Source organism: Lissotriton helveticus, chromosome 2_1 (genome assembly GCF_964261635.1).
Source record: "Lissotriton helveticus chromosome 2_1, aLisHel1.1, whole genome shotgun sequence".
NCBI classification, from domain to species: domain Eukaryota; kingdom Metazoa; phylum Chordata; class Amphibia; order Caudata; family Salamandridae; genus Lissotriton; species Lissotriton helveticus.
Genome location: NC_136059.1, coordinates 1,875,408,750 through 1,875,426,895, shown reverse-complemented (window position 1 = coordinate 1,875,426,895; position 18,146 = coordinate 1,875,408,750). Strand labels below are relative to the sequence as shown.

At 42.9% G+C, this 18,146-nt stretch overlaps 1 protein-coding gene across 5 annotated transcripts in view; it reads left to right on the top strand.

Annotated features, from left to right (window-relative positions):
* Positions 1-18,146, top strand: part of LOC144818914 (malate synthase-like) — a 388,110-nt gene that overhangs the window by 321,968 nt on the left and 47,996 nt on the right. For all 5 annotated transcript variants that reach the window (XR_013607176.1, XR_013607175.1, XM_078676787.1 and 2 more), the window contains exons 11-12: positions 5,656-5,745; positions 8,852-8,924. Coding sequence is in view for 3 of the 5 variants with exons in the window: in XM_078676787.1 (XP_078532913.1) it covers positions 5,656-5,745; positions 8,852-8,924 (163 nt within the window). In the remaining 2 variants the exon portion in view is untranslated. The remainder of the gene's footprint in view (positions 1-5,655; positions 5,746-8,851; positions 8,925-18,146) is intronic.

Sequence of the window (18,146 nt, the reverse complement as noted above, 5' to 3'; positions counted from 1 at the left end):
TACATTTCCTGGAAATGCTCCGCGAAACTCTGTACTATTTCTTCGGGTTCAGTCACACGCCTACCATTCACTCTCTCAATTACAGGAACCACACGACTTGCCCTCTCTTTCATATCTAACCAAGCTATCAGTTTACCCGCTTTATCCCCGACATCATACAATCGGACCTGCTGCTCCCTGCTCATGACTTTCGCAGCATCCGTCACCAAAGCCTTATATTCAAGTTGTTTAAGACGCAAAACATGCATCTTCCCACGGGTGACACCCAGTTCCAGTTCACGCTCCAGTTCAACAATCTCTGCCTCAAGGCCAACCACTTCCTCATTTCTACTCTTTTTTGCGCCAGCAATCAATGACAACGCCTGACCTCGGATTACAGTCTTAAAAGCTTCCCAGAGCGACACTGCCGAGGACACAGATCCCTCATTCTCCACAAAATATTGGTCAAGGGATTTGACCAATGCAGCGCGGGTCTTAGGGTTACGGAAATACCATGGATTGATCGGGGCCACTCGTCCTTCCGTACCTACACTCGACTCCATCCGAAGCCACAGCGGAGAATGATCAGATATTCCCCGTGCCAAATGTCGGACCTCAGTAACGGAGGGGGCCTGCGCAGCTGGCATCAAAATGTAATCAATCCTGGAGAGCTACCGTGTGCACCCGAGTGGAAAGTGGATTGGTTCTGGGCAGGATCGAGCAATCTCCAACAGTCCACCAACCCCAGTGTGTCTATAAAACCGCTAAGCCAATTCTGTGATCCGATGAGGTCCCTGGGCGGGTGCCGATCCTCCCTACCAGAGACAACAGAGTTAAAATCGCCGCCCATGACCGGAGTCCCCTCAGGAAGTCCCAATACTACTCGCCCCAAGTCTGCAAAAGTTGTTGATTGCAACCCTGGGGGGACGTAAACAGAGAGAAAGGATACAGTTCTACCATCCCATCGTCCAGTGAGAGCTACGTAGCGCCCCCTATCATCTAGGACCGTTGCATCTATTTCCAAGGGGAGAGAACTCCTGACTAGGATACCCACCTCCCTGGATCCAGAGGAGAACCCCGCATGGGCAACTAGACAATACCCTCTCCGGTTCATGGCATGACAGGTGTTGCCGATCAAATGTGTTTCCTGCAATAATACCACATCAGGAGAAAGCTGTTTCAATAGCTGTAGCACCACCCCTCGCTTTATCCTGTCCCCCAACCCATTTACATTCCAACTCATTAGTCTCAATCCCCTACCCCCCATCCCAAAAGTGAAAGGTGATCCAACCCCCCTCGGAGCTCAGCATCCAACTCAAATGATAGAACAATACGTTGCCTTGTACAAAAACAAAACACACCCATATGAACACCTCCCCACCCCCGAACCAAGAACCCGTTACAAACCCCCCCACCCTGCACCCCTGCGTAAGACTAAATAGCCACCCCAACTTGCAGTGTGCCTGTCGCCCTGACATCAAACTAATCTACAAAAAGAAACCCCAGAGGAGGAAAGAGTCCCATCAATCGCCCCGCCACCCCGGGTATGACACATCAATGCACACAATAAAAGCCATCGAACCACAGTCTGGGCTATCACCAAAGTTCAGAGACTGGAAACAATGCTCCTATTCCTGCTCCATCGGTCCGCCCTCTGCTCCTCCAGAATGTCCATCCTGGCCACGTTGGTGAGGCAAAGTGTCGAGCCAGTCTCCCACCACCTCTGGACGATCAAAGAAATATGTCCGTTCCTCAAATTCAATGCCTGCTTGGCTGGGAAAAGCATTGCGTATTTCAGTCCGATCTCCCTCAGTCGTCGTTTAACACCCAGAAATCCTAGACTTTGCTTTTGGACTGTCTGTGTAAAGTTCGGGTAGAAACTTACAGTGGTGTTTTCGAATTTCATGGGTCCGCCCACCCGCGAAGCCTGCAGGATAGCGTCTCTATCCTTAAAGTTAAAGATTCTGGCGATGATGGGCCGCGGCGGGGCACCCAACTTCGGTTTGCCACCCGGTACTCTGTGGGCGCGTTCAACAGCAAAGAACTTGCTCAGTCCTTTAGGTGCCAGGTGCTTAATATAAGATCCTCAACAAAGAGATCGGTCGCCGGCACACCAATAATGCGTACATTGTTACGCCGTGCCCTACTTTCAAAGTCCTCCAACCGGCGGGCGAAAAGATCATTGGAGGTCCGCAGGTTGCGGGCCTCCGTCTGCAAGTCGGACACATCGCCCGTCAGGCTGGAAGTCTTCAGATCTAAAGATTTGACCTTCTCGTTAGTTTTGGATAAATCCGTGCGGATCAAATTGACGTCAATCGAAACAGTGTCCAGCTTGTGGGCGAGGGTCTCAAATTGTTTGCCGATGGAGGCCTTCATCCCGTCAAGGGCGCCCTTGACGTCTTGCAAAGTCAATTCCGCCGAAGAGGCCGGGTCCTCCCCAGTACTTTCAAGTGATCTACTCGATCCACTGGGGGATCCTTTAGATTGGGCGTACCGATCCATGTTGTTTGCTTGGGTATATCCACCTCGCCGAGTGATCTTGGACATTTGCTTGTCTCCATCAAGTCTGGCCGCCATCATGGATTAGAAGACCCCCAGAGGCGGTGGGCAACGAGAGAAGACGGCCGCACCGGGAATCACAACCAAACTATCCGCAGCAACCAGAGGGCACAGCCCGTCCAGGCCCAGTGGACACACTCAGGACAACACCCATGAACGCCGCACAGTCCAATAGCTTCTCGGCTCGCATGGGTACGCTCTCAGACAGGATCAGACTGGAGCCCCAAAAGCGAAAGTGAAAGTCCAAATCAGTTCGACCGTCGGCATCCCATGAGGCCGCTGTTGTTCAACTTCTGCTCGGGCACCATGCCAACTCGAGCTCCGGGCAACTCCAAGGGGCAGGCCGCAATATTCAAATTGTTGTCATTCCGGTTCCGAAGGTCCGATTCAAATTTTGACAACGGTTATCGCCTCAGCTATGGCTCATCTTGAATAAACCATCAACATAATCAGGATAATTGTCAGGATAGATGTGGGAGGTTGCGAGGGTCTCGGGAGCCCTGTGCTCACGCGAATGAAAAGGTAGGGGGGCCTTCAAGGGATATGATTCAGGAGAACAATCAATTGTTTGATGTAACTCTAGGAAAAATTAATTAACCTAATGTGTGAATCATGTAATCAAATACACAAAATCAATTTGTTTAAACCATAACAAATAAACACATTGAAACATATAGACATATAAACAACAAAACACAAGGGTGTATATGAAAAGAATTTCATCAAAAGTTCATTGAATCAGCAATAAATCAAGAAAGCAGGTATGGAAATGCTGGTATGAGTCACGAAATAACAAAATAATCGATAACACAGCAAAACCTAAAAAAGCATCTATCTCAAAAAACAAAGTGAAACAAACACTGCAGAGATAAGATGAAGGTCTGTGCTCACGCGGCCATCTTGGTTGCGCGCCACCCAATTCTTTCTTAAAATAATCTTTCCTTTAAAATATTGTGTTTAATTTTCGATTTTTTTTTAATTTCCTTAAAATTGTTTTTCAATGATTTGGTTTCCCCAAGTGTGTTTTCTCGATTTTTGTTTTTCTATTAATTCACATACATCCCTATAGTGCTATTGCTTCAAGGCAGACGTTCAAAGATAGGGCAGCAATTATATTCTGCTTTGAATGACTTTACATGCACATTATTCGATAGTTGTACTTTGATTTTGTATTATGGTATTACTGTTTACCTGGTTGCAATGTTTAGCCCTTCCATGGTTGGGGTCAGTGGTGGATGTTGTTCTGCTGGTGCTTGAGCAGGGTCAGGCACTCTGGCCATGTGCTCTTACCTTTTTTTAACTAATTTGTCTGTTCCTGTCTGTTCCTGCTCGCGGTTTATGCCTGACATCAATACCACACCTTAGTGATGCATTTGGTCTCTCCACCAAGCCACAAGTGAGGGAACCGCCACTAATCATAATTCTGTAATTTAAGGACTTGTTTTCCTGTTCAAAGGTTTTTACTTCATAATTTGTTTTTATTTGTACCACGGTTGCTCACTAATATGGTTATAATTTGCTATCAATAGATTAGAATTGAAATGGCATAGAATGTTATGCTTTCAACTCACGTTTATTTTTCCTAAGCCTCACCCCTGATATGGGAGCTATAACCCGTGCTCCAAATTCTGGAGGGCTCCTTCAGGAGCATGTGTCATGCATGCTGTAGAAGCCTGGGGGTTCTCCTCCCTAGGCAGGCTAGCTCATCTATGCGATGATCATGTTTAATAACCTACTTCTAGGACAAATACATTGAAAAAAACATAGCCAGAGGCACATAGAGGAACTGCCCCAAAGGAGAAGGACTGCAACCTGTTGGCCCTCAGTGTCCTTTCCCAGGGACTTGCTTATCTCCCCCCTCAGGCCTTCAGTGAATCTACCAAGTTACCAACCCACGCTCCCTCCATACAGAGCATTCCCACCTTGAAGGAGACTGGAGATGTCAAAGCCACAAAAGAGTACCACATTGGAGTGGCTACATCAATATAAACCATTGGCCTTAAGGAACCTGTGTTTTCAGCCCACTACAAAGGTATTGTTTCTACTTTGCCTAAAGGCATGTATTCCATCCCAGCTAGGGAATTGACCATCTTCCAGGGTTCGTAAGCTTCCTCTGCTAGCAACTTTCTTGGGTGTGAGGCATAGCACCTGGCCTCACACTCCAATGGCCACAGTCAGCCCATACTGTGGCTTAGCTGTCTTGGTTGTTTCCCCTAAGCCAGTGTCTCCTGCCCAGGAATTCACGATTTGGATCTGAAATGGTACTGAAGCGAGTAGCTAAGTCTGACAGTCTGGGCAGATGGCAAGATTGCCTTCTCTAGGAAGACCAGAAATTCTATGTCCAATATAAGGCACCAACCCCCAACACCATCAGCCTGCCTTAAATAGTGGGCACTATAAACTTTCTGTTCAGGAGATGGATGTGAGTTAGTATTCATAAGGAGCCACAGCACACACCAGTTATTTTTAGAAAATGGTACAAGCAATTTGAGGAAATGTAAGCCTATTTCAAAATTCTCTCAAATTCGTAGTTTGGGTGGTAAAAATCTTCTGAAATCACAAGTTCTATTCAATAACAAGGACTTTGGAAATCCTGTGTCAGGATAACGTTTTTGTATTACTTCTAGTGCCCAGATTTTAGCTGTTGTCGTCGGGATGCCACTGCAGCATGTGCCACCACCCTTTGCCCCTGCCAGAGCTTCCAATGAAAGTGGTACCTAACTACTACCCATCACACTCCTACAAATGTGACAATTCAGAATATTACAGGCCTCCAAAGCTAAAAGAATGGCTTGGGCGGCAGGTATTCGTCTTTTAAAAAATATATATATTGAATGAATGGACAACTATTGTTGTGCTCATCTCTAAATTATATAGAGGGTGTTAAAAGTGCCGGTGTTCACAGTTAAGTGCCAGTGTCGGCACCGGAAGCCACCAGCTCTAATTAAGCACTGAGACAATGTACCTGTCAGCATTTTCCATATTCATCAAGGTGGGTGATGCACGCTGCGCTGTAAGCTCGAATGCTTGTCCTAACTTTCTAATTATGTGAATCTGATTTTGGAAGCGTGTTTATTATATATCATAATCTTATAAAGTCTATACCCTTTCTTTCAGTTATTCCAGGAGCACACTAAAGGACCTAACCAGCTGCACCTGATACCAGAAGTGACTGTGACACAAACAGATTTACTAACTATGCCGCCTGTAAGTCAATCAGGGCACAGGCTCCTGTCAGCTATAAACATATAGCGTTGATCAAGTTTTCAGTATGCCTTTGTGTGATGTTTCTGTTTGCAGTGTATCGACGTGTCATTGACATGCCTCACGAGTGGTACTTTGTCTGAGTTTATCGTTAGCAGATGAACAAGAAGCCTGGTGCAATGCAGATATCAAGGGGGTCATTTAGGCGTTTGGTGGGACAACAAAACAGCCTATAAAACCCACAGTTCTCCTTCCTTGCCAATCTTGCAGTTACCCAGTCTCATTCAGAGGTGGAGGTCAGCCAGGATTCTCATGGCAGCGCCTCAGATGGCTCCACCTTATCCTGCAGCCTGTCTGCGACAGGACTTCCGGCTGAGGAGTGTTGTGAGGCCTGCTCTGTAGAGGTGCAGGTCAAACCCGTTGTATGCGTCATGGCCATTGATTTTTTGTTATAAAAAACAACAAGGGCACCCAATCGAGTCAGCACAGGACCTCGGGGAACTTATTAATGAGAACAACAGTGGTCCCATGCATAGAGCATGGGACCACTGTTTTTGCAATGATGCATTGATTTTTTGTGCCCAAAAAAAAAGACTCCGTGATATGGTGGCTGTCTGATATTTCAGTTTTGTTAAAAGTGCTTCACTGAACTCGTCGAAACAATCAGGATCTCTAAATTGGGCAAGCATTCCTCCTCAGAAAGGTAACAAGAGGGACCTCTGCCAACCAGGCAGACCCAGTGCACTGCCCGCCCGTCTCTAAATGAGCCCACATGTCTTATTTGATTGTTTGCATTGCAGTACTTGGAGTTCTGTTTCTCTAGAGAGAATAGTCGACCTAAAAGTACTTGAATTCTGAGGGGCAGATTTACAATAACTGGCATATCTCTGCATATTAGCAGAGATGCGCCAGTTATTTTGCGTCACGGAAAAATAGCCTGGGGCCACCATGGATGTGCCGCATTTACAATGCGGCGCACCGTGGTGCAATCATGGAAAGATGCGTGATGCATCTTCTAACGTGAGGGTAGCGCATTGCTGGAGTCGTGTTGCCAGCAGGACGCAACACCAGCAATGGTTAGGAATGCCTATTCCTAACATGCTGCGCCACTCCTTATGCCTGCTTCAAGCAGGCGTAAGGTTTTGACGCAATGGCGTCGTAATAGTGACTCAGTAAAATCTCGTCGATTTAATTGCGTCACTTTTATGATGGTTTCCTACGTCGGAACGCCCACCCTGCATATAATTATACCTGACGCAGGTATAATGTAGCGCAGGGCTTTACAACGTGACGCATCTCACTAGATGCACCACGTTGTAAATATGTTGCATAGCGGTGCATTATTTACAATGCGGCTGCATCACAGAAGTGACCCAATTGTGTCGTAAAGATGTCGCAGGGGCTTGTAAATCTGCCCCTCAAGTTGTAAAAACTAGGACTGGATGAACTACTCAACTCTGGCTTGACCCATGTCAGGTCCGTGCCTATATCAGCTTTGTGGCTGTGGTATTTTATTTTGTCTTAAAAAATGTACACAAAAAATAGAGAATAGAAGCTACCCAGGACCTTATACACAAACCGCACTTTGGAGTACTGCAGTAGTACTACAAAATGTACTACAAAGTGCTATTCACAAACTGAACTGTTGTAGTAACTTACACTTCTGTATTAACTTACACTTATGTAGTAATTTACACTTTTTTTTATTACAGCTAGTACTACACATAGCCAACCACTGGTGCTGCAACACCCTCGCATTGAAAATATGAAGGTAGGGACTTAAAATAAAACCCCATAGTAAATGATGTTAGATTAAATTGAGTATTAAAAAGTTAAACATATAAAAAGAAATATAAAATAGCAAATATTATTTAATCATACGACATCTTGTAATTAGATAATAGCAGAAGTGTATGCTCAATTGACAGAGCACTTTACTACACACACTTGTCAATATGTGGAGGTGACATAAATGGCCATTTTACGTTCTTTATTGCCTTTGTATTTTGATTAATTGTTTTATAAACTTGTATTATTGTGATCATGCTGTGGAATGCTTAAGAACATGTTTCTTTGAAAGAAACAATTTTGACAGCAATGAAAAGTCCCATTGGCTTCCAATCACAGGTTATATTGCTTAATAATATCCTAAATCACAGTTAAACGCAATTCAACTGAAAAAACAAACTACCTATCATCAAGATTATCCATCCACTGCAGTCTTCTCCAAACGTTTACTAAGGATCTACTAGAGTTGACTCTTCCTCTCAATCAAAATTATAAAACATCTATAAAATCTCAGTTCTGATTCCAAAAATACGACACACACACTATCAACATTTGCCCAGCTACAGAGCTGCTTTTATCCTCCTTTGATCTTACAGTTCTACCTCATGTTAATTCCCTTCTTTACCACTGTGTCCTAATGCTTGATATGCTGATCTTGAGTAGTTACCAGCAGCGGAGGTGGGCACCGATCGGGGGTGGAAGGGCAGCGGTGGAGGGGGGTGGGGGTGAGGGTAAATAAAAAAAATAATGTAACTTACCTGCTTGCTGCATCCTCCTTGCGGCTCGTCCTGGTCGCGTCTCTCCTCCTTCCACCATCAGGAACAAGAAGCAGCCTGGAAGCACCCAGGCTCCCCTGAGCCAATCACACACTGTAATGCATCATTGTGATTGGTCTGAGCGCCATGGCTCGATGCTCAGATGGGTAATGGGGGCCTGGGCATGTTCTCCACCCAGGCAGTAATGCAGCTTGGGTGGAGAAGAGGGAAAGTGACCATGACTGTTATGGTCGGCGCAGAGAGGGCTGGCAAAACAGTCATTGCTCACCTTGGAGTGGGGGCAAACTACTCCTCAGCTGCTGTATCAGCCCCGCCTCGCAAAGCTGCCTCACAAAAATAAGAAAATTAAATGATAATAACAGAGAGAAAAAACAGTGAGCCGACGCTCCTTCGCCTTAGTGGAGGAGCCACCACTGGTTACCAGGCTTTCAAAGGTTAAATATCCGTCAATAGCTATTACCACTCTTTCCTATCACAATTGTAGTTCCAATTTCTCTTTACTGTTATATTGTTTAGAACTAATGTCACATTTGTTATCTTCCTAGGGAGGTGTTACACTCTTTGGCCTAAAATATAACATTGCAGTTGGCATTCTCTTCATAGATGCTTGGTTTAGAGGTAAGGTCGTTTCCTTCATAAATTTTTCTGACTAACTTATCGTCCAAAGGTTGCTGTTTCTTGGGGAGTTTCCTAATTTATTTACTACAGAAATCTCATATTGCTGTTGGTTGGATGTTGACAAATTATCAAAATAACAAACAGTACTAAAAGCTAAAACTGGAGTCCAGTACTACATGGCTCATTGTTATAGGAGTCTCAGTGCCATGGTCATTCGTGCGTATTCTTTTGAAGTTCCAAGACGTGACATGGGTCACAATCATAGGTCATGTATTTATGCACTCATATAATGTTTTCAAAGAGTTTTTCTAAAATGATGCTGTGCCCTTTCTCACCCATGTGTTTGTCGTCTGCTTCTCACCTGTATCTATAAAGTTATATACATGGATGGGCTCCTGCAACAGATTAGAGCTCTTCTTATTAAAGCCTGCCAACTGCACACAAATTGATCCAGCATAAAGATCGTAATAAGAACACTACCTCAAAGCCTCTGTAGTGTAGTTCCTATTATCCCAATAGGCTCTGCGCATTGGAATAATACCTTCAATAGTATAGGCCTAGACCAGACGTTAACTAGGTCTACTACTGTCGATATTAGACTTAAAGTTTTGGGTTTGCCAGCTAGCTCAGAGTTCACTAGAAACTTTCTCGAATGTTCAGGAAGGAATTAACTTCCCTGATTAGACAAGAAGGGATTTAGTTTCTGACAACCATAGAACATGACAACTTTGCTCTCCCCTAATCAAGAGTGTATCTCGAGAGTCGTGTGAACAAAAGGCAATTTATTTTACTCAGTCAGTACGTGCATTCTTAGTCTCATCAGATTGTAGAGAAAAGGAAGAGACGGGCGTGTTCAATAAAAGATGTTATTTATTGATCAGTCTCTTTTCTCGTACAAGAGAAATGGATCGATATTATTGCAATACTTATCGTTAAGTAAAGTGCATACATTAAAAGCAGAAGTATAAAATAATACTGTAAAAACATTGATATGGTTTCTAAGCCATATGAAGGTTTAAAATGAATAAAATATATTACATACACATATACATTTGACTAAACGTACTCAACTGGTGTTTCTAGATACGCCTACCCCGTGTACCTGACCTAAGCCTAATACGTGGGCGGGAATAGAAAGTTACAGTTTAAGTTAAGTTTGTTTTTGCCAAGTGACTGACTAAAGAATTCTCTGCGAGGGGTTATTCAGTTCTGTACCTGGAAGTTAGGATGAATGAGGGATGGTATCTCTCTTCTCTGCTCTCGATATTCCAGGCTGCCTGCGAGGGCTACCCGGAAACGCCGGTGCTGGATTTCTCGGCAGGAGAAAGCAGCGCGTCTCGTTCTCAGCGCGTCAGGAAGGCGGGGCTGCGCCAGCGGGGTCTGCTCTGCTCTGGGCTTCGGCAAGTATGGCTGCTCCGTCTCGTCACCACCGCGTGTGTTTGCATAGGGCAATATTGGTAATATTTATACCTTTAAGGTGCCGAGATTGACGTAAGGATGGACATAGATACGTCAATAAGGATGTCATACGACCAGGTCGTTAGCACATTCTTTTGCTGAAGTTCTTGGTGAAATCAAAACAATGGCCGCAGGGTTTTTCCCAGGTTGTCATAGGTTTGATTTGTTATGAGAACTCCGTATGCCTTATCAGGGGCTGGAGGAATATCGCTTGTCTAATTAGATCGCAAGCGTTATGACCTAATCAGATAACACGTTCCTGTGCCGTAGTGTGGCTTCGTCAGATAACGGTATCTGCATCATGGGGGTTTGCTGCCTCATGGGCTGACTGCTAGTTAACTTGTTGGTTTGTTAACCAGAATAGGGTCAGGAATAGGGGGATCGATTCAGAACCTACAGGAATACATCACACCCACTCCACGCTAACTATGGTCATATTTACTAATCTATGCATAGTAAAACATAGTACAATATATTATAGAGTATTGTGCATACCTTACCACCCCAAAATACATAAATGCATTTTGAAATTTTCAAATATACGGAAGAAATGCAGTCATATGTATATTATGCGCTCAAGCTGTAGAATAATGCTAAAGTAATAACGCATTTGTATACATTATTGCTATTTGGTATATGAGATTTACACATGAAATGGCTCTTAATACAGAAAAAAAGTTCGAGACCACTTCATCACAGAATATAATAACAATGAACATACCAGCGGGCAGCTAATGTCTATAAGCAGTCTAAAAATAGAAATCTTAGTTCTCTAGGAATAGTTTCTTACTTTAAGCAGAAGATAAGTGTCCCGAAAAATTGTAAAAAATTATTTGGGGCTGCTGAAAAAATTGCTGTCCGTGAACTGGAGGGAAAATTGTTCATGTGACTTTATTATTAAAGTTGAAGGCCAAATTCAGGGAACGCCGTGTACGAGTTTGTTCAAAAGTCCCTATTTCTGTTCTGGTGAGAACATCATATCATTTAGGCTTTCGAAAAAGTTGTCAACAGCTTCCTGGGAGAGTTCCACTAACTCGGAAATAGGTGTAACCATGCATTCATGCGCATGATTGTCTCCATTGACATTCTGATTTGGATTGCTGACAGAAGGTCGTACCTGATCGATGCTGCTTTCATCTTGTACTTCACTACCCCTTAATCGTAGTGGTGAAGCTTCCACGAATGCCGTCATCAGGATTGGTAGCCTTAGAGGGCAGCACAAAGCATGAGCCTTGATCGGACTCAACAATGTTTCTGCATCCATTGGCGCATCCGATTGTAGCGTCAGACAGGTGTCTAACACGCATTCTTCTCCGCATAGCAGGCACCTTAATACAGGTAAAACACATCGTTGCCACATAGGTCGAAAGGATAGAAACCAAGTCATGTTCAGGTCTCTAAGCCGGGATAGTCCCAGGTTCTTGATATCCGGTCCCGGTATCCAATGGCTAGGATTGTTTCTTCCCTTGTCGCAGGTGTTTTGTCTGTGACATGGTTTGCCATAACGAAAAATAAGGACTAGGAATAGGATTCCTGCAATCAGTCCTAAAATGAGGGGAAGTCCGCCAAAAATCGAATGGACGAAGTCTGGAAAAATACCCAGTATGGCTTTAAATGGTGTTAATGCCATCGAAAATACTGTCTTAAATACTTGTGAGACCCCACTGGTATCAGAAATATTTAAGATTTCATTCAGGATTTCTGCGAAATGTATGGGGGAATTAGTTGATAACAATGAATGTATCTCTGCAGTCGTCCTTGCGACTTGTAGATCATATGTTTCTTTTGATGACGTGAGCCTGGTCGGCGTCTGAAGAAGCACTGTTTTCATTCTGCTTAAAGTATCTATTCGAATAGAAGTAATTTTCAAGTTGGGCCATGCCCTTGCCTCCCTGTCTGGAAAGGAGCTGGGGAACAATGAGTGTCCACAGCACTTGACCTTCGCAGTCGTAGTTACGAGATAAGGAGTCCCGGGCATAAGACTACAACATCTGCGATCTACAATTAGAATGTAACTCCCATTATAGAGTCTTTGAAAGAATGGTTCTATCTCTGTTGCAGGTGCGCCTTGCTGGTGACATGAAAGGTTATTTGAGTTCCCTTCACAGGCTCCGTGCAAACTAATTCCGTTACACAGAAGTGTACCGCTTAGTGACATTGCACAATTATTGCCACCAAGAAATACTTTCTGTCCTTTATTACTGACACATGCATGTGAATAGGGCAGGTCCCATGTTGTTTTAATGTACCCCTTTCCCAATTTCTCGTACATGCCAGCCTGTATATATTTTTGGCAGTATTGAAACCTGAAGGTTGAAATTGGAATATTTATTATCCCATGTATTATCCATTCACTGACAGGTCGTTCTGACATTGTCACTGGTAATCTCTCAAGTTTCTCAATGCTCAGGATTGTATAATCAGCTCCCTTTTGGGCCATACTGATTTGTCTATCAGTAAGGTTAAAGATATAGAATAGTGACGTTGTGTTGATTAAACGCCAAGGCACATAGCCTGAACGCAGATTTTGTAACGTCCAGCCAAGCTGTACAATAGAACGCAATTGGGACTGACCGTGTTGTAATAACAGTAAGTCTTGCGATAATATGTCGATTGCTGAAGACACAATGCTGTCCAAAGAAAAAATTCTGGAGGACAGAGTCATTAACCCATTGTCCACTACAGAAAGTGATTTTTTCAAATTAATACGGTCAATTTCCCGTATTCTCTCTGCTGTTTCAATTTGAGTAACCTTCCAGGCCTCATTGTATGCTGCATATACTGAGGCTGCTATGAAACGCTTTTGACGCTGTTTGCGTGGTCCCATAGTGAAATCACGCAAGTCAGCACCATCAGTAAGTAAAGTTAGGTGTTGCTTAATTTCTGCCAGTGTGGAAGTTTGTAGCAATTGAAGGCATAATTTGCCCACACTGTAGGTGGTTATTATCCCTGGGTGATGTCATTGAGGATATCTAGGGTCTGGCCTGGTCATTTTGAACCCCTGTGTTTTGTTCAGGAATCTGTCTTGACAGTTATTAGTATCTGTGGGCCAGATCAACCATTGTTTCCAATCTGGATGTGTTCTGTTTTGGTTTAATACATAATTTACGTCTATCTCTTCTTCTGTAGAACTATTGCTGTTCATTGTTGGTTTTGGAATAGACGGTTTATTTAAGTCTTTGATTTTGGCTAGGCCAAGACAGGTGGTTTGTTGAACAGTGTCATTTAAAAATATAATTTGTTCTGGGATCATGCAGGCTCTAAACAAAGATTCTATACCCTGTACTTGCCATTCTTTTGTACCCCAAACACTTTTAAATTCAACTTTTGTGTCCCAATAATCAAAACCAAAAGTATTCATTTGTTCAAAGAATGAGTCTGAATATATCAATTTCGTGTTGGTTATCATGGTCTTCATCCCTGTCTTATTTGACAATTTGAAATAAAATGTTTCAGCATTACTTATGTTAAAACCTGAAAAATATGAATATTTGTCGTAAACGGTTCTTGAGCTTCCTTTTGGAGGGGTTGCACAATGTTCCCATTGATTATAATTTAAAACATTTCTAGGTTGTGCAGATCTATGTAGAAAATGGTTACCATAGTGGTTATAACAGTACATACTATCATAATTTGTAGAACCCTGCAAATAATCATGTTTGGTAAATTTAGCAGACATTACTAAGTCAGACATCATATTATTAATGCTTTCGAAGTCCCAATCATCAGCAAATGAGCTTGGTTTTACAAAGTCACTCAATGAGATCTTAATTTGGTGTGGATATTTCAGGATTTCGACCGGACCATAAATTTCATAGTCAGTGTTATCCCATGCTACCCCACCCGGTATAGGATTGGCTGTGAAGTTGGCTGAAGAAAGTTCTCTTTTCTCGACGTGTGAAGATGTGTGTGGTTTGAGGATCAAGTTGATTTTCTGACTTGCTGTGTCCATTTTAGCATATTTTCCCTCAATGAAGCGTCCCAAAGTTAGTACCATGATGAGCCAAAGTATGAGGATAAATGCACCAAAACCCACCCAAAATTCAAGCCATGGAGAAACCAGATATGTTTCTTTCAGTTGTTTCAAAAGTTCTTTAGCTTTATCTTTAAAGGTTTTTGATGATGGCTGTGTCTTTGATTCACTGAAGCCTTCAGAGGAATCATCGAAGTTTATGAAGTAGCCGGATGCAGTTCTGTCAATTGTTCCAATTGGTTCAGGATTACTGTTTCTTGCATTTGCACTTGGTACTTCATTATAGATTGGTGTGTCTCTGCTAAATGTTTTTATTTGGGTTTTCAGAGGTCTAAGTTCCATTGCATTGTTGCATAGTCCTTGTTGTTCTTCTCTAGGCGTTTCGAATGTAATGGGCCTCTTAGTTAGGACCTCTGTACTGGTAGCAAACCTTGGTGTTCTGCTACTTATTGGGAGTCCACTTGGCCTACTATTTGTTATCGGCCACATGATTGTGGTTACCAGGTCGATGGATACAACTCGGTTCTCCTTTTTACCAGCAAGCGGCGGTAGTACAACTGATCTTGTCCCGTTGACAGACAAGACAGGAACTGCTTTTCTGTAAGAAGGCCCAAATTCCTTCTTTACCGCGATCTTTTCTCTGACCAGATCCCCGACTTTTGGAATCCAGACAGGTCTTGCTGGGACAGGTGGTGGTTCTTCAGTGGTTGTTGGCTGTTGTTTCAACTTTATGTTGCTCAGGTCTTTTCTTGTTTTGTTTAAGTCCTGCAAAATAGCCAAACGGTCTTTGATATCAAAGCTTTTTTTCTTTCACCACTGAAGTCTGACTATCAAGGTCAGAGATCAACATCCTAGTTCCAAATAATAATTCGTACGGACTGAATCCCTTCAGAGAATTTCTTGGCAAGTTATTTAGACTACGTTGGACACTTATTAGATGTTTGACCCACCCAGCTCCCGAACCTAATATCCTTTCCGTTATAGATTGCTTTATGCCTTGGTTTTTTCTTTACACCATCCCGTATCCCTCAGGAAGGAAGTGAGAAGATTCCCGCTGTGCTATGCTCATTTGGCCATGTGTCCCCTCAGGCTGGAGGGCTAGAGTGGAAACAATGGTCAAACGTAGCATGCTCTTAGCGTATATGCCATTTAGACTCGCAAATCTTTGTATAACAGTCCAGACGTCAGCCGAGTGCTGGTGGTCTACATTATAAGTGGAAACTAGCCTGTATATGTTAATCGCAAGCCTTGCTTTTTACTCTTGATTTTTTTCTGGAGTAAAACGACGAGGTATGAAGCTGTTTCTCTCCCCACTGCGATCTCTGTTGCAGTTTGGGCAGTTTTTTACAAACATGGTGTGATGCAGGCTCATGCCTGGCCACCAGTACCGTGATTGTAATTCTTTCAGAGAATCTTTTAGTTTGAGGTGTCCGAGACCCTCGCCCATATGTGCGTCTGCGATTAACAAGTTTCTCCTGTCCATGTTTGGAATCACTCTATCCCCCACTCCAGGGATTCGAGCAAAAGGGACGGAGTTTGCATCGATTATGTATGTATAATTGAGTGGATAGTTGATCGGTAGCGCTGAGCAGTCGCCTTTTAATGACGTTTTCACCGCCAGCACTGTTTCACCGTCAATGTATTTTAATGTACGCTTTTTTCGAACTACGGGAGCCGATTTAGTTGCTACCGCTGTGGCTGTGTCAGCCAATGAATTCCCTGCAACGTGAACGCCATCACGCTGATGACTCAGTGAGTGTGTCACGTGAGTCTTTGGTAGTTCTTTTTGTAAAAGAGCTATTTGTTCCCAGAGCAGTTTCTGCTTTATTGTTGCATCTGTGTCATCTTTGTAACCGTTTTGAATCCATGTCTGCAAATCATTGTTATATGATTTGACGCAGTAATATGAATCTGACACTATAAGTGTCGGGAATTCGCGATCCGCATTATCTAGCGCCATTTTCAATGCTAATATTTCAGTTTGTTGTTCTGAATTAGTTTCTACTGAGTGTGTTTTTGTTAATAGAGGTCTTAGTTTACCTCCGCACCACACTTCTTTTGTAATCCCACATGTGGGGTTGTATGCTTGTTCTCCCCAAACGGGGGGTTGAGCATGTCCGTCTGTATAAATTACACAGGCGTAATGTCGTAAAGGCAGAATATCGATTGGCAGAGGGAATGTTCTTTCATATTCTAGATTTTTTAATTCCTCTAGTTCTGGATCAAAGTAGTAGTATACTTTGTCCGTTGTGATTGAATTCACCCATTGTATCCATTCCGGATTCAATGTTGTTGTTGGTAAATTACACGGCGTTGTTAATGCCTCAAAGGCTGATTCAGCTGTTCTGACAGTGATTTGTCTACCGTCCGCTTGATCTTTTTCTCTAGCTATTGTGGTTTGAACTGCATGAACAATTTTTTCTTTAATGCTGAATTTCTGTTCAGCTTCTGTGTACAAGTGTGATTTGAATGCAATTGGTACCTTTTCTCCCTCATTAGAGGTCAGGTATGTGAATCCGCATCTCCCTGGGATGACTCGGATCACAAGATTGCGTGTGTTATCACGTGTTTCTAATTTTGTTTTAATTAGCATGTCTGTTTGTAAGGATCTCAATATTTCTGTGTGTATTTGAGTCCAATTAGATCTTTTAAAATCTGGTTTTATTAGATCATAAAGGGGTTTGACCCTTTCTGCGTAATTTGCAATATATGTTCTTCCGAAATTTAGGAAGCCTAGAATTGACTGTAGGTTTTTTAGTGTTCTAGGTGCTTGGAGTACGGCACATTTTTCTAGAAAATTGTCAGCCAGGCTTTTGCCTTCACTTGATAATTCATATCCTAAGAACAGGACTGTCAGATGGGCAATTCTGGATTTTTTAAAGTTGAATTTGTAACCCTCTGCTGCGAACCCAAGTATTATGGTGTTCACTCTCTTCAAGTGAGTCTCCAAGTCATCATCTGTTAAGTATATGTCGTCGACATATGATAATGCTTCGTCGTCATATATTTGTAGTAATTCTGTTACTCTCGCTGAGAATACTCCCGGGCTGTTCTTGTACCCCTGGGCTAACCGACAGAATTGTTTTTGAGTGCCATTTATTGAGAACGCAGACAAATATCTGCTCTCTGGTGTTATGTTTTGACAAAAGAATCCATTAGAGATGTCTAAGGTTGTTTTGTATTTTTTTGCGCACTATGTTATTCATTAGTGCAGCACTATGTGAGTTTTGCACTGCAAAAGTTTTGCAACATGAGTTAAGGTGTCGGTAATCCAAAACTAGACGGTATGAATTGTCTGGTTTGGAGACCGGAAACAAAGGGTTGTTCATTTGTGAGGTGCAAGTTTCAATCACCCCCTGGTATTCTAGCTGATCTAGAATTTCTTTTACCTGTTTTTTAGCTTCTTGCTTAATTGGGTACTGCCTTTGTGCAGTAGGTTGTGATTTTAACTGGATTTTGTGAGGAGGAGAGTCCTCATCCCATCCTACGTGATTTTTATATAAAGCAGGAGCTAGAGCTACTGCCCACTTTCTAGCAAGTGTGTATTTTTTATGAATTGGGATGTGATTTGAGAAGGCAGGCATAATTACTTCTTCGCCATGAGGGCACTCCCTGACAAATTCTGGTGGCCAGTCTTTTTCAGCTAGAAGGATGTCATAGCCCTTGGAGAGATTATCCCAAAATAGTCCCCTTATTTTTCTAGTCTTATCTCCCTCTATACGTAATGTTATTTCGTATATTTTGTGAGGTTTGCTAACTCTGGTGTCTGCAGTTTCCACTTGAAGATATTC